The sequence below is a fragment of the Gorilla gorilla genome, chromosome 5, assembly GCF_029281585.2.
Source record: "Gorilla gorilla gorilla isolate KB3781 chromosome 5, NHGRI_mGorGor1-v2.1_pri, whole genome shotgun sequence".
In the NCBI taxonomy this organism is placed as follows: domain Eukaryota; kingdom Metazoa; phylum Chordata; class Mammalia; order Primates; family Hominidae; genus Gorilla; species Gorilla gorilla.
This window is the reverse complement of record NC_073229.2, coordinates 191,523,137-191,547,839: the sequence shown is the minus strand read 5'-3', so window position 1 is coordinate 191,547,839 and position 24,703 is coordinate 191,523,137. Positions and strand designations below refer to the sequence as shown.

The following is a 24,703-nucleotide window of genomic DNA, read 5'->3' as shown; positions in this document are numbered from 1 at the left end:
GACAGGATCAAATTCACACATAACAATATTAACCTTAAATGTAAATGGGCTAAATGCTCCAATTAAAAGACACAGACTGGCAAATTGGATAAAGAGTCAAGACCCATCAGTGTGCTGTATTCAGGAGATGCATCTCACATGCAAAGACGTGTGAGATAATAAAGGGATGGAGGAATATTTACCAAGCCAATGGAAAGCAAAAAAAGCAGGGTTGCAATCCTAGTCTCTGATAAAACAGACTTTAAACAAAGATCAAAAAAGACAAAGGAGGGCATTACATAATGGTAAAGGGATCAATGCAACAAGGTAAAGGGATCAATGCAACAAGAAGAGCTAACTATCATAAATATATATGCACCCAATACAGGGGCACCCAGATTTATAAAGCAAATTCTTAGAGAAATACAAAGAGACATAGACTGGCAAACAAAAATAGTGGGAAACTTTTAACACCTCATTGTCAATATCAGGCAGATCAATGAGACAGAAAATTAACAAGGATATTCAGGACTTGAACTCAGCTCTGGATGAAGCAGACTTAATAGACATCTACAGAACTCTGCACCCCAAATCAACAGAATATACATTCCTCTCAGCACCACATAGCATTTATTCTAAAATAGACTGCATAATTGGAAGTAAAACACTCTTTAGCAAATGCAAAAGAACGGAAATCATAGCAAACAACCTCTCAAACCACAGTGCAATCAAATTAGAACTCAGGATTAAGAAACTCACTCAAAACCTCACAACTACATGGAAATTGAACAACGTGGTCCTAAATGACTACTGGGTAAATAATGAAATTAAGGCAGAAATAACAAAGTTCTTTGAAACAAATGAGAACAAAGAGACAATGTACCAGAATCTATGAGACACAGCTAAAGCAGTGTTATGAGAAAAATTTATAATACTAAATGCCCACATCAGAAAGCAGGAAGGATCTAAAATTGACACCCTAACATCACAGTTAAAAGAACTAGAGAAGCAAGAGCAAAATATTCAAAAGCTAGCAGAAGACAAGAAATCGTTCTTTTGTGAGCCTTCTGTTCTCTGACGGGTGCTGCTCTAACCAAGTTTCCTAAATAGGGGAGAGAATGTCTTTTCCTTTGCAATTTCTAGATGACTTGGGTAGTCCTAAAGTTTTGGTGGCTCTCCAAGATCATTTAGGGCAGCTAATATGTTATTAGTTTTTGTCTGTTTTAGCAAAAATCTGCAATTGGCATTTCCCATGTGATGCTGCGTGTTGAGGGCTCATCTGCTTCTCATCCAGGATGACATTTCCAGCTTCATCTTTGATCTTAACCCTCCCGGAGGCATACTTGGTTTCCTGACAGCCGCTGCAATACACAGTCTTGACGGTGCCATCCGGGTACTCCCTCCTCTTGAACTGGGCTGTGTGGATTTCTTTCTGCCCGTTGCTGAGCACAATGGTTTTGCCGCCGTTCCTGAGAGGAGAAACACATGGTAAGGCGGCCTGCGCCAGGGCCAATGCCGCCAGGGTGGAGGCCAGTCGGGGTTGGGGGAGCACAGAATAATGCCCCCACCCGGGTCTGGAGCCCTCCTTCCAAATCTCGTTAGATGAGGGTGCAGAAGGCCACGGGCAGGGGCAGGAAAGGTGCACGGGGGGCTCAGGGAATCGGCAGAAACTCGGTGTGGGTGAGAGAGGGCAGGTGGGGAGGGCCAGGAGGCGGGGCGGGAGGTCAGCCGCGTCTGCTCACCTGCAGGCTGAAGCCTGTGCTGACAGCTGGCTCTGATGGTGAGAGGGACGGCAGGGTTGACACAGGGAGTGACAGAGACACACATTGAATCATTTCAGAAAAGTGGCCCCGGAGTTGACAGGGAAGGTTCTGACTGCTGTGAGGAAGCTGGGGGAGTCTATTGTAATTGCCCAGGGGAGAAATGGTGAGAGCTCAGACCTCAGACCTCAGAGAAAGGGCGGAGGCGGGGCAGCGAGGAGACACAGCCCACAGCACTCCGTGTTCACTTTGATATCAGGAAAGACAGGGAAGGTGTAAAACAACTTCCCACACTCTCCCTCGGGCAGCTGAGTGGATCTTTACTTTCTGCACAAACTAGCATTGAAATAGCAGCTCTGATGAGCTCTTCCTTGGTGTGCCTTAAACATTTGCTTGCACATGTTCTGCAATAGACTCTGGCTTCTAGACTACGTGGTCTGAGGTGAGCACTGAAGACTGGAGTAATTTTTACGGTTATAATTCAAACGAAGCTAACGTCAGTGAAGTAAATACCTAAAAGTCCATTTGAAACCCATGGTCTCTGTAAAGGGATTCAAATCAAGGCCATAAGACAAAACTTCTAGAGTCAATGACATTATTTTCTTTTTTTTTAATACAAGCACTTAAATGTTTGCAAAAACTTAAATTAATATAAAGAAATTATTAAATAAACAAAAACTGGGGATGTTTCGAATTCGCATTGTCTGACTTTACTGACCTTTCCACCCTTACGATTGTCCCATCAGGAAATAAGGTCTCTTCCTGTCCATCCTTGAGATGTTTCACTGTCCCATTGGGAAACACGATTTCTTTGGAGCCATTGGGGTAGAATTTTTCTGCAGAATGCAGTTTTTCAGTGTATGTTACATTGAATCTGTTTAGAAACATGTTCTATGCAAATAATCTATAAAATATTCATGAGATTTATAGAGAGTATTTTCTAATCATCTGGCTTTATAACTAGGATTGCCAGGTATAATACAAAATGGCCAGTGAAGTTTGAATTTTAGATAAATGATGAATAATTTATTTATTTATATTACTTTTTGAGACAGAGTCTCACTCTGTTGCCCAGGCTGGAGTGCAGTGGCATGATCTCGGCTCACTGCAACCTCTGCCCCCCAAGTTCAAGCAATTCTCCTGCCTCAGCCTCCTGAGTAGCTGGGATTATAGGCATGTGTCACCAGGCATGGCTAATTTTTGCATTTTTAGTAGAGACAGGGTTTCACCATGTTGGCCAGGCTGCTCTCAAACTCCTGACCTCAGGTGATCCACCTGCCTCGGCCTCCCAGAGGCTGGGATTACAGGCATGAGCCACTGCACCAAGCCAAATGATGAATAATTTTTAACATAAGTATATTTCAAATATTGCATGGAACATACTTTTATACCAAAAATTACTGTGTTTATCTGATATTTCAAATTCAGTGAGGGACTTGAATCTTTATTTGTTAAATCTGGCAATCCTACTTATAATAAAAGTTTAAGGACTTCAATACTGTATGAAAATACTCAAGAAGAAAAACTGTGTGAACATCTGAGAGCACATTTGCTGTGTTTCACTGTTTCAACCAGGTTGTAAACAACATACACACCTATCATTGCAAATTCACTAAATTTGTATTTCCAAACCAGGACACTTGTGTCACTCAGCTGCTTAAATCTATTTTGTGGTGACTGCTCTACTATGGGCTGAATGCTGTGTCCTCCCCAAATTCGTATGTTGAAACCTAATCCCCAAAGCAATGGTGTTGGGAGATGAGGCCTTTGGGCTGTGACGTGGTCATGAGGGTGGGGCCCCGTGAATGGGATTAGCACCTTTACTAAAGGGACCCCAGAGAGCTGTCTCGCCCCTTCCACCATGTGAGGCTGCAGTGAGAAGATGCCGTCTGTGAACCAGGCAGCAGCCCTCACCAGACAGTGAAGCTGCCGGCACCTTCGTTATGGACTTCCAGCCCCAACACCGTTGTTGACAAGCCAGCCAGTCTATGGCACTTTGCTATGGCAGCCTGAACAGGATAAGGCACACTCCATGAAGAACTGGTATTCAACATGCATTTTTGTACTTGCTCTTATCATTTTTTTATTTACACTTGAATATCTTGCTCTGGGCAGAATGATCTCGGTCTCATTAAAGCACAAAATTTAGATTCTCCCAAGTTTGCTCAAGTGATCTCCCTGGCTGAAAGTTTCCTTTCCCACCCATACGCTGTCTGACTCCCTGAGTCCCTATGCTTGAGGTCAAATCTCCATTATGAACCCCACAGTCGGTGCCCTGTGCTTCTGAATGCTTTTGACTCTTGCTATGGTAAACATTCAACTTGACATTTTCATATTGATTTGCAGTTTTCAGCTGGATAATAAATTGTAGGAAAGAGCCATAATTCACCCTCTATGGTATCCTCCAGGGATGAATAACAGTGATTTTCACCTTGTACTGGAGACAGAACCCTTGGACGCTGAGGAACTCGCTGTGGAGCCTGCTGAAATACTGCTGCACTGCTTCTATTTCATTACAGGAACAGGAAGGTGATTACAGTGCCTGCATGTGGGGTGCATTCACAGCTGCTTGATGTGTTTGTGAAAAAAAGAAAAGCTGCCGAATTAAACTTAATTGATGAGTTTCCATTTGTTCTTTTTTTCATTGAGACGGAGTCTCCCTGTGTCACCCAGGCCGGAGTGCAGTGGTGTCATCTCAGCTCACTGCAGCCTCCACCTCCCAGTTTCAAGCGATTCTCCTGCCTCAGCTTCCGGATAGCTGGGATGACAGGCATTCGCCACCACACCTGGCTAATTTTTGTATTTTTAGTAGAGACAGGGTTTCACCATGTTGGCCAAGCTGGTCTCGAACTCCTGACCTCAAGTGATTTGCCCGCCTCAGCCTCCCAAAGTGCTGGGATTACAAGCATGAGCCACCACGCACGGCCTCCATTTGTTCTTTTAACGTCCATTTGCTTCTTTGTGTGTGTGTGTGTGTATGTGTGTGTATTTAGAGACAAGGCCTCGCTCTGTCACCCAGGCTGGAGTGCAATGGTGTGATCATGGCTCACTGCAGCCTCAGACTCAGAGCTCAAGTGATCCTCCTGCCTCAGCCTCCCAAGTCTTATAGCTAGGACTATAAGAGCATGCCACGATGCCCAGCTAATATTTTATTTTTTTGTAGGAATAGGGTCTTGGTATGTTTCCCAGGTGCTCTCTAACTCCTGGCCTCAAGAGACCCTCCCACTGTGGCCTCCCAAAGCACCAGGATAACTAGTGTGAGCACCATGCCCAGCCCACAAACTGTATTTAAGAAAAATGAATACAGTGAAGAATCTGACAACTGAGGAAAAATTCTACCCCTTAAAGTAATTTTTAGCACAAAATGGTAAAAGATTGTTTTCCGGTTGTATATTAATGGAACACCCTGCAGAAACTGGGGGCTCTTCTTTGGGTCAACAGCTGAGAGCAACTGAATTCGCTCCCTGCCTGGTACATATCAATGCATGACTCTTGGCTGATTTGTATGAATGTATAAGAAACATGCATGTGACACACAATTGCACCTGTAAAATGGAAGGAGTGGGAAACAATGGGACTTCTGTTTCACTCTGTTCTTGAAATATCAGCCGTAGGCAGAACTGTTGAACGTATGATAAATATATCCGAGAACAGTAACAGAACTTAGAATTCCTGCTGGAAAATTAACTGATCAGAAACCTTCTACATGGACCAGCTGAGAGTCAAAGTTTTAGGTCTTTTAAACAAAAATAAAATACAGACCTATAAATACTTGTCTTTTTCAGAAGACTGGCGTTAATATTAATCGCTCAGCATGGCCTTTGCAAACTGGCAAGTGTAATTTTTCTTTGTCGAATGTTTGCTGGAGGTCACTCAAGAAAACAAATGCTCTAGTGCCCACTTTGCTGCTATGTGCCCAGTCAGAGCCTAAATGACAGCTTGTGAAGGCAAACATTCTAACAAGACACACAGCTGCACTGGCTGAAATATTAGGACAAAAAGAAAAAGAGTGGGAGCCAGGAATTCATAGGACAATGTGAGTCTCAGCAGCTTCAAGGGCCCATCTGGAGGTCCGTTGTGTCATGGAGGAGCAGATGCCCCACAGCGGCCTTGATTCTGCCCTGGCAATGGGGCAGATCAGACATCCCAGCCACACATCCACTACAAATACCGAGGAATGCTCAAGCAAATCACAAAATCCATGGGAAATGAACACCCAAGTTCATGGAAGGGGCTACAAATCCCAGAGGGTGCTGGAACGCAGACTCGAACCTGACCTGCGGCTGCCTTGGTGACCTCTGCAGTCTCCAGGAGGTTTGGCCCTTAGTCGCTCTGCTGGGATAGGATGAAGGGCTTTGTCTGGGAACTTAAAGAGGACACTCTCTGAGGGTTAGAGCCCCAAAGAAAGAGGGAACTAGAAAATACCTCCCTGCCGGCAGATGGAGAGCACCAAGGAGTGTTGCTGTCTCTCTCTGAGCTCTTTCCAAAGAATGTGTTACTACAGGGTGACCCTCATTTACCCTTAGCAATTGCAGTTCTGCTACCTGTACCTGGGACACCTTAAACTAAGAAGCTAACGTGAAGTGATCCCAGGCTGGTCGTGCCCCGGGACACCTGGCAGAAGCAAACACAAAGCTTTCTGGATACTATCTCCCAGACTGGGCCCCATAGGATCGCCACCAACACAGGCTGCCAGCACAAATATGAAATAGGTGAGGAAGTGCAACACCATAAGGAAGTGCCAGAAGTATTGGAAGCAGAGACAAGCTAGCAGCAGCCAGTGTCATGCAGAGCTCCGAGACGGCAAGCGTGGTGCTACCAGAAACTGATGACAAGGCAAATGTTTGTAGAATATTTAAAAAATTAAAGTGGGAAATTAAAAATGAAAGAGAAAAAAATTCTTGGTTGATTTGAAAAAGAACAAAATCAATATAGTCTTCAAAATTAAAGCTAAATGATATATTAAATAGCACATAATATTCAGCTCAAGAGAAAACTGAGAAACTAGAAAAATAATTTACCCAGATGATAACAAGAAAATATAATATGTGAAGAGGGAAAGACGCTAGAATGAGGTGGTGTCATGCAGCTATAATTGGAGGTACAGGAAGAGAAAGAATGGAGGAAAGGTAAGATTGGTAAAGATAATAGTTCTGAATTTCCCTGAACTTGATAGTGTTCCCAGACAAAATATAGGACACCCAGTTAAATCTGAATTTTCACATAAACTACGAATGACTTTTTAGTGTAAGTATGTCCCACATACTGCATGGTACATACTCATAACAAAAAAACATCATTTATTATTCACCTGAAATTCAAATTCAACTGGGCATCCTGCATTTTTATTTGCTAAATCTGGCAACCTAAGCTTCTGAAAGACACAGTGATTATATTTAAGATGCACAACAGGCTGGCCGCGGTGGCTCACACCTGTAATCCCAGCACTTTGGGAGGCCAAGGTAGACGGATCACCTGAGCCATCCTGGCTAATATGGTGAAACTCCGTCTCTACTGAAAATACAAAAAATTAGCCAGGCATGGTGGCACACACCTGTAATCCCAGCTACTTGGGAGGCTGAGGCAGGAGAATCACTTGAACTGGGGAGGCAGAAGTTGCAGTGAGCTGAGATCACGCCACTGCACTCCAGCCTGGGCAACAGAGCGAGACTCCATCTCAAAAAAAAAAAAAAAAAGCAAAACAAATCCCCAATACAATGAACAAAATTAAATCCATAACTAGACATCTCATAATGTAACTGGAGACAGAAGAGTTCTTAAATGCAGCAAGTAAAAAAAAAAAATCACGTTCGAAGGAAGAAATTAGTCCACCATCAGATCCTCCAGCAGGCACCGTGTGGGAGTGGAATAAAGTCCTCAACACGCTCAGAAAAATCACTGTCATTCCATTGCTCAAGACTCTCCAATGGCTTCTCCACAATGGTCTACACGGCCTGGTCCTGGCACTTCGACCTCATCTCCTGTACCCCTGCCACATCGGCCTCCTTGCTCTTCCTCAGACACACCACACACTTTTCATGGCTCTTTCTCACTCTAGAATGTTCTTCCTGACACGCACACAGCTCCCTCTCTCACATCACTCATGGCTCCCTAAAATATCCCCCCTCAGTGAGGCCCTCCTCAACGGCCTACAGATGGCCCCCTAGGGCAGCAGCCCAGCACTCTCCGTCTCTGCTTCCTACCCTCTTGTTTTTCTCTGTAGCTTTTCATAGAGACTGATTTTTATATTGATATTTATTTTTACCTGATTATTTTATGCTTCCCTCCAATAAAATGTCATGAAATAAGAACTTTTCACAAATTTGCTCACTGCTGGATCCCTAGCCCTAAAACAATGCCTGCCACAGGGTGGCCATGTAATAGCTATGGGATGAGGGGTCAGAAGGTGCATCAGGACAAACGACCGCTCATGAACAAGGCAAAACAAAGGACATTTTCAGATGAGCCAAAAGGGCTGATTGCCCCTGTCTCTTCATGCTCGTCAAGTAGAAGGAAATTGTGCCAAGAAGAAAGGCCCAAAATATAAGAAAGAAGAGCCCCAAATTCTGCATACATTTAAAAAGTTCAAAGTAAACACTGGTTACATAAACACCATGGTAATAATCATAACTAATACTGAGGGTGAAAATCAAGTTAGAGTAAAAATCCTGGCAGAAGCCAACACAAAGGCGTGAAAGTTTGCTGGGCCTGGCAGCCTTGGGGGCCTGCAGGAGGTCCAGGTCCAGCATAGTGAATATGAGTGAGGAGCCCCAAAACCCAAACCCCACAGCTCAGAGACCAAGGGTCTCCCAGCAGCTCCAAACAACAGAAACACTCCCCGGGTTGTGCCTCTTGAATTGTCACGTTACTGTGAAGTTTCCCATCATTGTTACCCCCTCTGGTTTCCAATAAACTAGAAAACTGTGGGATGTACATGTTTGTTTTGAAGTGGGACCACGGACAGGCATCCACTCTCTCCTGAGCTCTGGGACCCCAGCGTGTCACTGCATGTCTGCCATCTATCATGGCAAGAGCATCACTGCCCGTCAAAGAAAGGCTGAGAGAAGGCAGGAGAGCATAGGAGAGGTGACTTATTTAGAAAAACCATGACACTGAAGTTGAAGGGACTATTTCTGTGCCATTATTTTAAAGGCATTTTTCTCACATGGGGGAAATTTGTCCAAATGTCAGAAGAAAGCCACAAATGCTCAATTCTGCATCATCCCAATAATCATCAAGTCCAAGCTCAGACTCCTCGCCGGGGTCAGGGCTCCCTTTGGAGACCAGAGAGGTCTGAGGGGAACAGAGGTGCTGTCAGGAGACCTGGGGAGGTGCACACTCGCTGGCCTGCAGTGGCCATTCCCTCTGACCACGCAGAAGGTCAGAACAGGAGGACGTCCTTCCAAGGCCTGTGCCAGGCCCTGTTCTCTCCCACTGATTCATCCTCACTGCATCAATTCTTATATTGCCACACTCTGCCTCCCTACACCCCCACATCTGGCTAAGAAACAGCTATTTCCTACTCCAAAGTGACGGAAACCTAGACCTCACAATGAAAGGCTGGGGCAGGCTATGAAATCAGTGTCACAGATTCCTCCACTGGGCAGTGGCGTAACACAGGCCACCGTCTAAAGGGGGTCATCCAAGCTCTTTGTTTGCATTTCCCTGCAAAAAAGGGAGCGTGCAAGTTAGTTCAGGTCGGTGGAAGAGCACGTGGCGGGCACACCATGCCTGTGTCCACACTCGGGGCTTCTAACATCCACCCTCAGGAAGGGTCAAGAGGCTTAGCTGGGATAAAATCACAGAGCCACAAGTAGGCGCCTCTCATTAAAGCAAGTAACACAAAAAACAGAGGCGCGCTCTGCAGTCTTTCAGAACTCCTGGACCCTGTGCCTCTACATCTGTACCCAAAGCTTGGCCAACAACAGGGAAACTGATCATTCTAAAGAAGGAAATGTTTAGAATACAATTTGGTAATGTGTGGGTTCTAAGAGACTATTCTCAATGCACTACAAACCCTGCCCTGCCCTCCCTTATCTCACCTTATTTACAATCGGTTTTGGAAGTTACCCAAATTTTCTTAAGTTAGAATCAAGTTATACCCTGAATTATCCGGACAAAAATATTGCCGCCCTGGAGACCTTCCCTAGACGACCTCCAGGTTGCTCAGCATCTGTGTTTTCCATACGTGATCCCTAGACACACAGAGACATGTAGTTTGAACCAGGGGGTGACAGCATCCTCACAGCTCCTCAGCATCAAGTGGGCCCCCAGCTACTGTGATCTGTGGCTTTCTTCCACAAACACATCGTCGGCTTTTACCAGTGATGATCGTCATGGTAACAGCAGCTGTCAGCTGCTGAGTACTTGATGGGTGCCAAGCAATATATGCATGGCATAACTTTGGTCCTTATAATAACCTAATGGGGCTTTCCCAGCCACAGAACTATTGACAATTTGGGCAGGATAATTCTGTGGGGTTTGGGGGGCTGTCCTGGGCATTGGGATGTTTGTTTAGCAGCATCCCCGGGCCCCACTATCTAGATGCCAGCAGCACTCCCACCACCCCCAGTTGTGACAACCAAATATGTCTCCAGGCATTGCGAATGTCCTCAAGGCAGGGAGAATAATTGCCCCCAGTTGAGAACCAGATCTGGGAATATTTCCTGATTTTTTTGATGCAGAAATTGAGGCTTGATGAGATCAATTAATTGGCTGGTGTTGGCACAGCTGGTCTGGCAGAGCTGCCAGTCGGCCGAGCCCGTGAACCCCAAGCCCGTGCTTTCTGCTCCACCTGCGAGGTGGCTGCCGGGCACAGTGCCTCCTCCCGGCTGTAAAAACCGTCTTCCTGGATCTCACCTCCAGCTTGTACCAGGGATTAGCTCCTGACTCTGCCTAACTTTGTTGCAATACTAATGCTAGTTCTACAATCAATGCACATGTACTAAGTGTTTACCATTGTGTTTCTAGAGAGTTCTGCAGAAGAGACATTATTTAATGGACTATGTTACTTAACTTTCATAACCATCTTTTGACTTAGGTCCTAATTATCAGCCACATTTTGTAGAGGCTTAGAAAAGCTGAAAACAATGACTGAACTCAGAGCCAGGAGGGGTGCTGGTGCACTCTTGTGTCACCGCACAGATGGGAGGGTCTTGACAACAGGGTCTCACTTGCCTGAGCGCACCGAGGAAGCAGAACAGCCTGGCTCATAGAGAGCCTCGCCCACCTCCACAGCCTGTGCTCTGCCCGTCCCCCGCCCACCCATCCTGAACACCCAGAGGAAAGGGGGTACAGATGTGCAAAATCCTTCCTAATAACAGAGTTAGTTTTGATTTCTTTTAAAAAAAAGACAGATTTTTTTTCAAAAAAGATCCATTGTACACACCACTCTCCGATCGGGTTTGATCTTCTTCATGTCGCCGTTAGAAAACCGAATGATGTGTTCTCACTCAGAGGTGGGAATCGAACAATGAGAACACTTGGACACAGGAAGGGGAACATCAGACACCCGGGCCTGTCGTGGGGTGGGGGGAGGGGGGAGGGATAGCATTAGGAGATATACCTAATGTAAATGACGAGTTAATGGGAGCAGCACACCAACATGGCACATGTATACATATGCAACAAACCTGCACGTTGTGCACATGTACCCTAGAACTTAAAGTATAATAATAAATCAATAAATAAATAAAAGAAAACCGGATGATGGTCGCCTTCTTATCTGTGCTCGGCTCCTTCTGGCTGGCATCAGGGAAGGTGGTGATGGCACAACCTTCGCTCAGTGCCTGTTCTACCTTTATGGAAACACAAAAGCTCCAAGATGAAAAATGATGTAAAGCCTGATTATTGTGGTTTCATTATTTTTTCTTCAATTCAGAATTGTTACATGATTATCACCTACATGGCATTCTCGACACTGGCTGTGATATTTCCCCCAAAACTATACTGACTGAGTAGATCAGGTCCAAATTCCCATCCCCGAATGTGGTTATCAGTAATGAATAAGTGCTATGATCTGTCCCACCAACATCCGTCTTTCATAAGCTCGTGTCCCACAGTGGCCATCTGTCTAGATCTTCCACGGCCACTGACTTGGTGAGTTTAGAGTCCTGGGTCATGGGAATTGTGGTAATTACTACGTAAAAATTACTCCTGGAACCTTTTTCTTTCCTTTTCGTCCCATTCTCCTGACCTCTACACTCCTACGGCCCATCCCAAAGATGTGTTGATTTTAATTAACTATCAGCAAATATTATATAACCTCATGTGCATAATGCTGCACAAGGAATGTAGAAAGAATATCTTTGTCTTCACACTGAAAATATTACTCATGTAAAGATCAGCAAAAGAAAATATCTGAGAGAAATAATCTCAAGATCTGGGGAGTTAAGAGAAGTGCATGTGAAAATTCCAAATGGCAAAATGTGTTTTTGTTATTTATGTCACACCGTCCCTCTTAACCATAGCTCAGAAATATAGGTGTTAATTCAGCTGAGAAAATACAAAGGGAATAAAAGCGAATGCTGGGCTTCTTAGAACTGTCTTCAACCATCCACCAAACAAACCTTGACGGTGTGCGCCACCTGCTGGCCGGGACAACAGTCTCCTGTTTGATGGGGTTTGAACCAAGATGACTCCACCGACTCCCAAGCCAACTCGGTGAATGAAGCAGGGCTGTGTTCAGTTCTGTATCTGAAGATGAACTTTTAACCAACACTAACAACTGCGGCAACATTTAAAGAGTCAATTAATCTCAGAAGTAATAAAGCACAAATAATATTTTAAATGTTCCACATGAAAAGAATCATACAATCTATTTTGGAGTTTATATTATTAAGAGAAAGAAAACACAAGAAAGGAAAGAACTTTGGCATATCCAATGCAAGATACACAAGAAGTAGACGCAAGATGAGTCACGAGAAGAGGAAAGTGCTGAAGACCTGGGAGGGAGGGTGGGGGAGCCAGAGACGTGGGGGCAGGCAGAGGTGGGTGACCGCTGGTTGTGGGGAGAAAGGAAGGATCGCGCTAGCAGAGGGCACAGCCCGTTACCTAGTTCTTGTGTCCTCATCTTTGTGGTTTCATGAGCTTGAGCGATTGGTTCCTCCATGCACTTAGCCAAGGAGGAGCATCACTTATGTCTCATGGACCTACCTATGGGGATGGCAAGGTCAGGTGCTCAAATGGTGTGGGTTTCCTTCTCCCCTGACAAACCACTACAACCACTGCGCTAAAGACAAAAGCATTTCAGTGAATTCAAACTGTTACTGCAAGTAGCATTCCCTGTTGTTCATTTATCCAAATGCTTTATCCACTTGCAAGACATAAATTCGCCTTTACTGAGGCACAGTTCCCTCAGCAAAGCAAGCCTGAGGCCGACTCCCAGTTTCTAACAGGCCAGCAAGAGGCGCGAGATGAACGAACTGTTGAGCTGAAGAAGAAGCGATGATGTGCTGCCCCAGGCAGGACTGGGTCTCCTCGGAGCTCACAAAACACTGTAGCTGCAGCCGCAGCCGGTGCCTCTTCCGACCCCTTCCTGAGTCAATGCCGACCACCGCCACCTTGATGCGTCCTTCCGGAACTGAGCTCTCCTCAAGGGCTAAAATGTGGTGGCTGGAAGATACTTGAGGCTATAGTTTTGGGGTTTTTTTTAAGTATTTAAAACAAATCTTCCTCCTGAAAAGCCTACTGCTTTATTTACTGGGAATAAACTGGCAGTCAACAATGCTAGAAATGCCTGGCCTCCAGGTCAGGGCCCCATGACCTGTCTGGAGGGAGCGGCGTGCAGAGCTCCTGGAAATTCACTGGGGAAACCGGACCGCTGGCAGTCATCTGCCTTGCCATTTGGATGTCGTTTTTCTTCCTGTACTTCCTCCTTTTTCATCTTAGTGTCCATGGCCTGTGCTATTTCCAGGGAAGATGGTGGGTTTACAGGAAGATTCTGCAGAAAGAGCATGATCCTAATCTCCCGTGGTCTCCATGAACACTGCAGTATGAGGTGGGAGAAATGCACCTTGCCCTGGCATTTTGCAGCCTCTGCCTCTAAGTCGGTGGGTGCGGCTGTGCCCCGGACAGTCAGCACCAGGACTTTGGACCATGTTTTGTGTTTTATTAAAGTGCTTATCTCCCACTTGTATGTTTGGTCTGGAGTCAGGGTGGCCACAATGACAACTGCCACATTTAACACCTGATACAAACACCACACAGAGACACCACCTGCCATGGCTGCTGCACTGCTTCTCAATGTAGATCATTAGCCCGGAGGCTTCCAGGTGAACTCATTAGCTGGATCCCCAAACAAAATAAAATCCCAAGAAAAATATTCCCACTCGTCCCCCCACTGAAGATGTCAGAGAGGGCAGAACAGAATGTGGGCTTTTCGCGGGAGAACAGAAAATAAGCGGGACCCGTGTTCTGAGACTTCCCCGCCAGGTGCCTACTTTTACATCATACGTAAGTTCACAGCCCGAATTTCCTGCTGTAGAGAAAATAATTTCATTTTATGGACATTTTTTGTAAAATATAGCATGTTACAAGTGGGCCCCTAGCTAGGGCTTAGAAGTATGTTTGCTATTCTTGCCTTCGAGTCTGTTAATGTCAACTGAGAACTGTAAATCAAAATGATAAAAAATGAAACTCTGACTTGGGGAACTCATAAGTCATGAAAAATATTAATCTTGTTTGTGCTAAATGCAACCAACTTAAATCTATAAAAAAAAAGTCTCTGTTTCAAAGGCTGAACTTCAGGAAATAAAGAGACATTTGGAATCATCTTAATTTTCTGTTCTTGTTGAGAAGATGGGAAGATGTAACCATCTCGTGACACCCGCTCCGAATCTCACTTCCCCAGGACGAAAAGGTCACCTTCTCAGGTCTCCCTGAGGGGAACCGGGTGGGCCGCCCTCACAGAAGCCACTCAACCCACCTACCTGCAGCTCTGCACTGTTTGGGGAAGAACTGGCTAACTCGTCAGCTTGAACGCGGCTGAGAAACTCGCCTTCAGAACTCCCTAAGACTGATGAGCTTCTGTCTAAAAAGCAAAAAGTTAAATTTAAAGGGACAGAGCATATACATTGTGGAAATATCATTATCCTACTGCGATTGCTAAATCCAATTGAAGTGAATGGATGCACAGGTTCTCTCTTGTTCATGAGATCACTATACACATGTCAGGTCAGTTCAACAAGTGATCCTGTAAGGAACATTAATTCTTTCATGAATACACTCAGTCAGTATTTCTTGGGCGTCACTCTCTCTCGAGTATTCTGATGGATCAGGAGATTCACGGATGGAAAGGCACTGCCTGGGCCCTGAAGCTGCTCATGGTTCTGCAGGAGGCAGACACAGGAGAGAAAGGCCGGATCCCTGCACCACTGGCTTATGGGACCTACGAAGGGACAGGGGCTGTGGTGAAGGAGCATCACAGGCTTCCAGGAGAGCCCGGGATCGGGGGGGCTTCCCCAGGATGGCGTCACTGTCAGCTGAGATGATGCCTGGAGGTTGTGGAGGTTGTGGAAGACAAGGCCTCCAGTTCTGCCCGGCAGCAGCAAGTAAACTAAAGTCTGGTCTGGGGGCCTGAAGAGGAGGGGGCAGCAGAAACAAGGTGGCCAGGCTAGTGCAGACCTGATGCGAAGGGCTTCCCCACCCCGCAGAGGAGAGCAGAGGGGACTGTGAGGACACGCAGAGCCTGGGGTGGTCTGAAGCAGACAGATGGCACCAGTCTCACCTCTGTGAAGCTCCCTGCAGAGGCCATGAAGCAGTCTGGGGTGCAGGAGGCCTGGGGAGCGGACCCAGGAGGAAGACAGTGTCGGTTTTGGCCCTACAGGGCCACACAGGCCTGGGCCGAGGATGGGAAAGAGTCCAGGTGCCAGGCAGCCCAGGGCGAGTTGTGCCCACAGGCTTGGGCTGTGCTGTGCATAAGGACCACACCTGAGGCTCAGCCACCTCATGGGCTCCATTTCTTTAGGAAGACAGGTTCCTGCGGGGTTTGTGAAGCTGCTATGGTCATTTTCTGGCAGTAACGTGAGGAAGGAGTTATTTCCCAGCTCTACCAGGGGTACTGTTGGCTCCTCCCGGTGGGACCCCCAGTGCAGAAAGCACCCACAGCTGCATGGACAGAGCCGGGGCTCAGGAAAGAGGCCGGGCAGGTGCCCGATGAGAGGGCGCTCCATCAGCGAGGCAGCAACGCCATGGGCCGGCAAACGGAGAAAAGGGAACAAAGCCCCCGAGTCCGCCCAGGCCCAGCCAGACGCCTTCAGCTGGGAGTGTGCTCAGGGGGAAGCGGACGGTAGGATTCAGAATCTCTAGCCACGGCCCCTGAAGACCGGCACGTGGGCTGTGTGTGGGGTGGAGGGCCAGGGGTGTCGGCAAGACTCCCAGGTGAGGACCCAACCAGGGAATCGGACGAAAGTGGTCAGAAATTAGGCAGCTCCATGAAGGACATGTCCTTGCCGTAGTAAGATGTTCTGCTCACGCGTATCCACAAGAAAGCCCCGCACTTTACAGGAAGCATGGAAACAGTTAGGAGCCCCCGACCCTGCTCACCAGCTCCTCCCGCTGCTGCCGTCTGCTCCTGCAGCGTGGCGGCCTGGGAAGCCTGCGCTGGTGATTTTCTGCCATTGGAGTTTTGAGGACTTCGGGAAGATGGATGCATAACCTGGGGCAACGACAGCCAGAGGCCCCCCTTGTCACAAGGTCCCTGCAGCCGGCAATGCCTCGAGACCAAAGGCTGGGAGCACGAAGCCATCTTCAGCCATTCACAGTTTCCAGCAAGACCCCAGGGCTCACCCAACAGCCCTGAGCTCAGCACTACAAGGTAGATCAATTCTTTTAAAGACTCTGCAGAAATATACCAATTACGGAGCTCGGGAAAGTAATTGATTTTTAAAACCCAATTCAAGTGGTTTGCTTTTATAGCATTAAAGACATGTCTGCAGAAATTCAAAGTTTTATCTATAGAAACGTAATTAGGTTAATAAATTACTAGGTCTATTTCGAATAACAAATTGAGTACTCTTATTAGACCTAACTGGAACTTCATCTGAATCTGAATTTTCCATGCGGCCAGTGTAGAGTGACCCAGGTTTCCGAGGTCACCTTGCCGTCTTCAGACACCCCCCGTCTTTCTGCACCGGGAGTCGGCCTTCCAGTGGGTGCTGGACTTCTGTCTTGACGTCTCCCGGGAGGACTCTTCTCTCTATCTTCCTGTGGTCGTGTTTTCCCCGAGTTAATTCTTTCTGTCTTTAAACTCATTGGCTGAAAATAAATGTGGTTGCATTAGTAACCATCATATTATTTTAAAATGTTGAGCAACACATCACACCAGCTACCACAGAATCTAGAGGATTCTACCCCCGCTTCCTACAGAAGGACACACGAGGCATCCACGCTCTCATTCCCCATTTTACAGCCACACTCTTGAGGAATTCAGGGACGGTATGGCCGACACTGTAGAATAAAGTCAACAGTGAAATAAAGTACTTGAAACTCAATTCAAAAATGCATAATGAAAATAATGTTCTACCTTTTCTGCTGTTTAAAAATTCAGGGTTTGGAGGCGTGGATAAGCCACCCATTCAGTTATCTATTTACTCGTACATGGCCCGGCTCACGTGTGATTAACTCAGGTCAATGAAGAAGCGTGAGAGAAGTCCGCGTCTCACAGGAGGCTGGACCTATGCAGCCCGTCCTGGGACTTTCGATGTTTTGTACTTATAGGATCTGAAAGGACTATTTTCCTACTTGTGACAAATGCTCAGAGTAGATTTCTGATCTTCCTTCAGGGAATAAAGTGTTATCTGCTCAGCAGTTGCTTTGGGAAGGAAGCGAGGGGATAAATCATCTTCAGGAGTTGGGGGGCAGTCTTCTCCATCCACATCGACCCAGTATCAGTTGCTGGCTGAGGACTCACGAGATTTGCCTCCCGAGTGTGAGGGTGACACAAAGCTGGGATGGGAAGAGACACACTGGCCAGCAGAATGTTCTAAAGAGGAACTAATTTTAACAAGGAAAAATGTGTTGGAGACAAAATAGCATCCTGCACCGTGGCCCCCAAGCAAGCGGCACAGCCCCCGTTCAGACGAGTCCACGCTGACAAGCAGCAGGTGCAAGACCGCAGTGCAGAAGCAGAGAGCGTAGGAGGCTGCGAGCCCCCAGACGCAGGGGCCATGGCGCGTGGCAAGAGCGCCACGCATATCACCTCCGTGGGTGGCACCCACGGAAAAAAAGCCCCCGAGTCCACTCGGCCCCAGCCAGACTCTTGCTGCCGTGAGTGCGCTCAGAGGGAAGCAGCTGGGAGGACTTGGAATCTGCCCTACAGCAGGAAGTGCTGTGGTTTAGGATCTTGTTTGAAAGGCATGCACCCATGTCCTTGGAAAAACGCAGGACTCCAGGGAGCACCACGCTCCCCCAGGGAGGTGAAACTGTGTGGTGAGGAGCTGATGGGATGTGTGTGTTTGGGTACAGAAGCTCTGCTGCTCTTTATAGACGATAAGCATGAAGGGTCACCTTTGGAGGAGCAAAGTGGTTAGATGACGATCTTTGTCCCAGGAGAGTGGCACTCTGACTCTTGCGGCCAACGTATTTGGGCGTTGTCTCTTCATCAGCTGACAGAGGTGAAATTCTTCCAAAAGCAGGTTCCAATGCCTAAAAGACAAAACGCGGGGAAAATGTTCACATTTTCAAAGGTAAGATAAATTCAAATTTTAATACAATCCAAAATAATTGGAATGTCCTAGAAAAAAATAGGGTACGAGGTGGAGGGACTTGGCCTGGGTTTTTCCCCTAACATGTTGATAAGAACAGAAACCCTCACCCAACTTTTGTGAAGGAAGCTTTGTGGAGCCCATGTTTGCTTTGTGTTTCTTATTGTGGTTCCTTGTTTCAAAATGATCACAGGATCCCAAAGGCTACAGAGTGATCAATACCCAACATATCTTCCTTCAGGCTCATGTGTCTTCAACGGGGAATGTGGAACAGTGGAGGAAAATGTGATGCTCCTTCTAGTGTTGTCTCTACAACTTGTCTAAGATTCGAAATGCAAATTCCCAACTTCCCCTGTTATCAGCAGACTGACCTGGAACAGCGTGATCCTTCAGGTGGGAGGAGGTGTGTCAGGTCTGGAATGTTTAATTATTCCCCGCTCTCCCCTCTGAGGAGGAGGAGGGAGTGAGAAGGGGAGAGGGTTGCTATGAACGAACCCTTAATACCAGATCCAGAGTGGCTCACCCACACAGCCGTGCCCGCGTTCCGAGGGTGCTCATGCCTCAGCCTTTTAGATACTCAGTCCCTAAAACTGTGACTACACACAGATACACCTACGTGAATTTCAAGTGTGGAATTCACATATCCCGTCCTTTCTTCAAATCAGGTATGCTCTTGTGAGCATAGATCCTCTTCCTATAAATAGCCCCATGGTGACCAGTACAATGCACAGAATCAAAAAAAAATTTGGAATTTCCCCAAGCTCTAACCTCGAAATAAGAGAACGATGGAAGCTGTAGGGAGTGTGAAGACTGGACGAGACTTCATTGGCTCTTGGGGTTACTGTTATGGTAACATTTCGACCAACATACAATGACCCAAATGGGGCAGTAGATACTATTTTTTAGGAACTGGCATACGGTATATGCAGGGAAAAATCCCTGTGGGTCTCATGGGTTCTCCTCACAGAAGGTGGACAATCCCGGCCAGTATTTGTGGCAATTTCTCCCTCTCTACCTCTGATGGAGGAACAGCCTGCCCGGCTTCCGCTTGTCGTTCGGCAGAAGGACTGGGCGCTTTGCTGTGCTGAGAGGCTAAACCCGCTTTCTTTCTGAGGCAGCAGAAGCCATCTCCACGGAAACAAAGCTCTCGCAGAGTTCCCGAAGAGTGGGAATAACTTCCAAGATTGCCCATAATTTCTTGTAGAGGAATTTGTGGCTGTTCTTGCCATGCTGGGAGAACCGACCACAGAGCAGCCTCCTCTGGAATGTATTCTGTGGGTGCCTCTGTGTGTGTGCGCATGTGTGTGTGCATGTGTGTGCACACGTGTGTGTTGTAATCACTGTGTCATATCGGAAACATTCTAAGTCCTGGAACTACCGATTTAAAAGTTCACACAATAAGTAAAGACAGGAAATGTTGGTACTTTTCTTAACCCACTGAGAAATATCCCCACTTACATTTGGAGGGTGTTCACGTGGTTCCGTGTGTCCTGAGCTGTTCATATAATTTTAATGATTCAAGTTGTTTAGATCCATGTGCGGGAAACAGAACCCAGACAAGGCAGTGATAACACTGGCCACACTAACACTCTTAGGCTCAGTCTTTGAGCCATGTGATCAAACTCGAAAGCTCAGTGTTCTGTAAAGGCAGGTGGGTGCTGCGAGGCACCGACTACTTCAGCATGAGAATGCTGGTTCTTCCTTTGGGATAGAGCAGGGCGGTGATATGGGACGGGCGCAGGAAAGTCCTGGGTAGAGAAGGGCAGGTCCCTGGCTAGGGCTCCACTCCCGGACCTGTGCCCAGGGACCTAGGCATTTCTGCTTTCGTGCCCAAATGTAGCATTTCCAAGACCACCCTGGCCCACCACACTCCCATCTTGTGCCTGTGAAGACCCCGAGACCCTAGTGGGCAGAGACACAAGCGGCTGGCATCGAGAGGAACACACTGGCAGACACCAGCAAGCCACTGACTGGTGGAATGACAGGGAGATTGATCAGGGTGGTCAGAGGAGAGCCCGGCCGCTGGGCTGCCCACCTCCAGGTGAAAACCACCTTCCCACTCCATCTCGGTTCTGGCTCCCCCGTCTGCTGAGAGCTACCATCACCCATGAAAAAACCTTGCACCCATCCTCCAAGCCCACGTGTGATCTGATTTTTCAGGTACACCGAGGCAGGAACCCAGGATACAGAAAGCCCTCTGTCCTAGTGATGTGCAGAGGGTCTAACTGAGCTGATAACCACAGGCTGCCTACAGAGAGCTAAAGTGAAAGAACGCCCTGTAACACACGCTCACTGGGGCTTCAGCTGTAAACATTCACCCCTAGACACTGCCGTGGGGTTGGAGCTGCACAGCCTGCCCGTCTCTACGCTCCCCTAGAGGTTTGAGCTGTGGGACACTGAGGAAGCGAGCTGCACCCCCATCACATACCCTGCGAGGGCGACAAGGGAACTTTTCCCATTTCAACAGGTCTCTATCGCTTTCTACACAGCTGTCCTAGAAGATGAACAGGACACCAGGCCACTGAGCTGACTCTGGAGTCACCCTGGGTTCAAATCCCAGCTCCGCATTCTCCAACCCATGGCCATGATGGAGTTAGTAATAGGATCCATTTTCATAGGGTCATCATAGAGAGTAAGACGGTAAAGCTCCCTACCTAGCCCATGTAAAGTCCACAGTAAGGGTTTGCTGCCATTGTCCTGAGACATCATGGGATGTCTTAGAATTCTAGACGTGAGACATGCAGCCTGGAGGCGGCTGTGCTTCTGTCTGCTGGAGCACCAGGTGAGAGGCCTGATGTATCCAGTTCTTTAATCTTTACTTGTGGGAAATGGAGTTGATGGAAAGATAGCAAGCCCTCCCACCACCTGGAACGTGAGAGATACCACGTCACCCAGCAACAAAGCCCACATCTTTACGGGGACGCTATTTTTACACAATGCAAATGGTACAAAAACACAAATGCGCCTTTGGTACCGGAGTGTGTGATTCTCGCCCCGCGTGTGGGGACGCTGCAGGTTTCTTCCCGGCTTCCCACTGCTGCTGCTGCAGACCTCTCAGCTCTTCTCGGAGCTCCCGGTTCTGCTTCCTCAAGGCATCCATATGACTCTGGAGTTTTCTGTGAACATCAGCCCACAGTGACTGCTGTCTCCCGAGCTCTTGGTGGAGTCTCGTGATCTGCTGCTGTAATGACTGTCATTGGGAAGAGAACACCAGAAAACCTCTCAGACGCCCAACCGGCACATTCATCTGCAAAATACTCAAGCCCCCTCTGATGTGAGACCAACACTCTTTCCGGACAAAAGGACACCCGATGAGAAAAACAGGACTACCGCAGCCTTTCTTTCTTTCTTTTTCTTTTTTTGAGGCAGGGTCTCACTCTGTCACCCAGGCTGGAGTACAGTGGCATGATCTCAGCTCACTGAAGCTTCAACTTGATGAGCTTAAGTGATCCTTCTGCCTCACCTTCTGATGTAGCTGGGACTACAGGCGTGCACCACCACGCTTGGCTAATTTTTGCATTTTTAGTAGAGATGGGGTTTCACCATGTTGCCCAGACTTGTCCCAAACTCCTGGGCTCAAGTGATTCACCTGCCTCGGCCTCCCAAAGTGCTGTGATTACAGGCATAAGCTACCATGCCTGGCCACAGCTTTATTCTTATTAAGTAGTGTTTATTATGAGTTAGTCCATATAATATAACCAGATAAAGATGGTTAGTGAATTATGATTCTTTGTTAAAACACTACAGCAATAAGAGGCTGGCATTCTTTTTCGCTTCCTTTTTTTCTTTTTCTTTTTTTTGTTTTTGTTTTTGTTTTTGTTTTTTGGAGGCAGGGTCCTGCTCTGTTGCTCAGATTGGAGTGCAGTGGCACAATCTCGGCTCACTGCAACCTCCACTTCCCAGGTTCAAGCAATTCTGGTGCCTCAGCATCCCGAGTAGCTGGGATTACAGGTGCACCTGTAATTAGCCACCACACCTGGCTAATTTTTGTATTTTTAGTAGAGACGGGGTTTTGCCATGTTGGCCAGGCTGGTCTCAAACACTGTGCTGGCATGTATGTATGGTCAACAGTTTAAAAATTATGGAAGCCACTGCATTTTCAACCTGACATGTTAGCCTTCCCGTGGCATCCTTCATTGGACCGTAGAGCCTCCAGCCTTGCTCTGAGAATAAGCGGGATCGTGATAAAGGTACAGCCCTGCACTGTGTGGCCCTGGCTACAGAGATCCATGGCACTTTCATGAGAGCAAGCACTGTCCAACAGGGTCCAGTGAGGAAGGTAGTTGCTGGGATGATGTGAGGCATGTCAACCTGATTTTCTTTAATGAAGTTTTTAAAGTCTGGTGCCTTCTCCTGGATTAGAAGAGAAAAGCTGGAATGTTAATATTTTCTTTAACTCCGTGTCCTGCCTCCCAGCAACAAAGAGAGAAGGTTGCAGAGGGGAAAAGAACCACGTGCCCCTCTGAGAGGAAGTTTAGCATCAGCGTCCCAGGGTGGCACATTCCTACAGGGGTCTGGCGAGGGAAGTCCAATGACAGACCACAGGTACAGGAATCAGGGTCCCGCCTGGTGGGACTAACTCTGTCCCCACAGAGGTCAGCTCACCGGCATTTCCCCGGCATTGCCATCCTCCCTGGAGACCTCGGCTGCTGCAGGTGTCTTCTCCATGGCAGCCCCAGCTCCCGGGCACGGGTCCTCTGGGTGGGTGCCCTCCTTGGGCTCCCTGGCCTCGAGCTGACCCTCCAGCATCCTGGTTGGGAAGGGAAGAGCTATGGCAATGCCTGAATGCAGCCCCCTACCCCGTCAGTGTGGGCTGAAGGCCCCAGCCTCAACCTAAGGGCCAGCAGGAACCACAGCCTCTCTTCTCCCCCGGGGTCCTGTACACATTCCCAAGCCCGAAGCTGACCAGGTGAAAGGACACCACAGAGGGAGGGACTGAGAGGTCCACACCTGGCTCTCCACCATCCTCCATGGAAAACACTTCAGTTTCTAGAAGAAGATCAGCCTGACACCTAACACACTGTCACCATCCACAGACGGAGGGACTGAGCGGTCCACACCAGGCTCTCACCATCCTCCATGGAAAACACTTCAGTTTCTAGAAGAAGATCAGCCTGACACCTAACACACTGTCACCATCCACAGACGGAGGGACTGAGCGGTCCACACCTGGCTGTCCATCATCCTCCGTGGAAAATGCTTTAGATCCTAGAAGATCAGCCTGACACCGAATGCACTCTGGTCATCCAGAGAAGGGTGTGAGCGGGGTGTGAGCCAGTGTGAGTGGGATGTGAGTGGGGTGTGAGCAGGTGTGAGGGGAATGTGAATGGGTGTGAGCAGAAGTGAGCAGGATGGTCTCGGGGCGTGAGTGGAATGTGTGTGGATGGTCGCGTGCGGCCCTGAGGGAACTCTTAGCCCTTTAATCAGCACCACTGGATCAACACCCACTTGGAGGGGCACAGGCAGACACCACACTGTGTTGAGTCTGAGTCTTGAACCATCGGGATGACATTTGTGAATTCATGGTGAAGACGTGGAAAGGAAACACCTTTTTATAGGTACAGCATTTATGCCAGTTCTAGGAAGCTCACAGCAATCAGAAAACTAAAACAAAAGAGAAAACGCAAAGCTTCCTGCAAGCCTGCAGGGTCCTCTGTGAAAGCCGCTCCCAACCCTGCCTCACCCTCTCGGTTTTAGGAAGCGAATGGCCCCCAACGAACCCCCAACTGTTTATTCATAAACTTCTCACTGTATACAAACCTGAGAATGAACAGTTTAACCACAGTGATTGGAGAAATGCTGTTTAAAAGAGAGTCTCCTGATGAAGGCAAATCCAAGGTCAAGAGCAAGACTTACCAGTAACCGAATCCCTGGCTGTTCCTTCCCCGCGGGGATTGGGACAGTTTCTGTGGAAGTGGGCGGGGTTCCGCGGTCTTCACGGCCCTGAGAAAGCTCCTTCTTTCCTGTTCCTCCGAGGGGATACCCCAGTGTCCTCGGCCCCAAACTTGTGACACCCTCAGTCTGGGGAAGACCCCTTCCCTCAGTCCCACTACCAGACCTCATCACCTCACCTGGTCCGCGCCAGTCACTTCTGCTGGGACCAGAGCATCTGGGCCGTGTCCCCACAGCTGTCCCCAAGTCCTCCCGCCTCATCTCCAGAGACCAGAGAGCAGCCGACGGTTCCAACGGACTTTCTGTCTTAAAGGGGCATGAGCGTCCCACTCAGCGTCACCACTGGACCAGCTCAGATAATAATTAAAC

General features: G+C 47.7%; 2 protein-coding genes across 3 annotated transcripts; both read right to left on the bottom strand.

The window, feature by feature from the left end:
• Positions 1-887: 887 nt before the first annotated feature.
• Positions 888-24,667, bottom strand: LOC115934925 (T-complex protein 10A homolog 2-like). Of its 2 annotated transcripts, XM_031011814.3 has the most exons (9): positions 24,514-24,667; positions 23,048-23,192; positions 21,417-21,632; positions 18,246-18,383; positions 16,836-16,994; positions 16,284-16,395; positions 14,665-14,769; positions 2,458-2,575; positions 888-1,448 (listed from the first exon to the last, which is right to left on the bottom strand). In XM_031011814.3, exons 2-9 carry the CDS (start codon positions 23,189-23,191, stop codon positions 1,187-1,189), a joined length of 1,254 nt encoding a protein of 417 aa, XP_030867674.2. In that variant the 5' UTR covers position 23,192; positions 24,514-24,667; the 3' UTR covers positions 888-1,186. The 2 variants fall into 2 exon arrangements, with proteins under 2 accessions (XP_030867674.2, XP_055246550.1); XM_055390575.2 differs by lacking the exons at positions 888-1,448; positions 2,458-2,575; positions 14,665-14,769 and having other exon boundaries at positions 16,292-16,395; positions 16,769-16,994; positions 24,514-24,631.
• On the bottom strand, positions 14,969-15,910 carry LOC129534220 (uncharacterized). Its single transcript, XM_055390574.1, has one exon. The coding sequence runs from the start codon at positions 15,908-15,910 to the stop codon at positions 14,969-14,971; it is 942 nt and encodes a 313-aa protein (XP_055246549.1).
• Positions 24,668-24,703: the final 36 nt, after the last annotated feature.

Bases quoted from the DNA above. Each gene is read 5' to 3' on its own strand.
- LOC129534220 (XM_055390574.1), bottom strand. From the start codon at position 15,910: ATGGAGCGCCCTCTCATCGGGCACCTGCCCGGCCTCTTTCCTGAGCCC.
- LOC115934925 (XM_031011814.3), bottom strand. From the start codon at position 23,191: ATGCTGGAGGGTCAGCTCGAGGCCAGGGAGCCCAAGGAGGGCACCCAC. The intron at 16,396-16,835 runs GTGACCTCGGAA...TCGTTGCCCCAG, and splicing joins GGGTGTCTGAAGACGGCAAG to GTTATGCATCCATCTTCCCG. The intron at 1,449-2,457 runs GTCAGTAAAGTC...TTCTCCTCTCAG, and splicing joins ACAATCGTAAGGGTGGAAAG to GAACGGCGGCAAAACCATTG.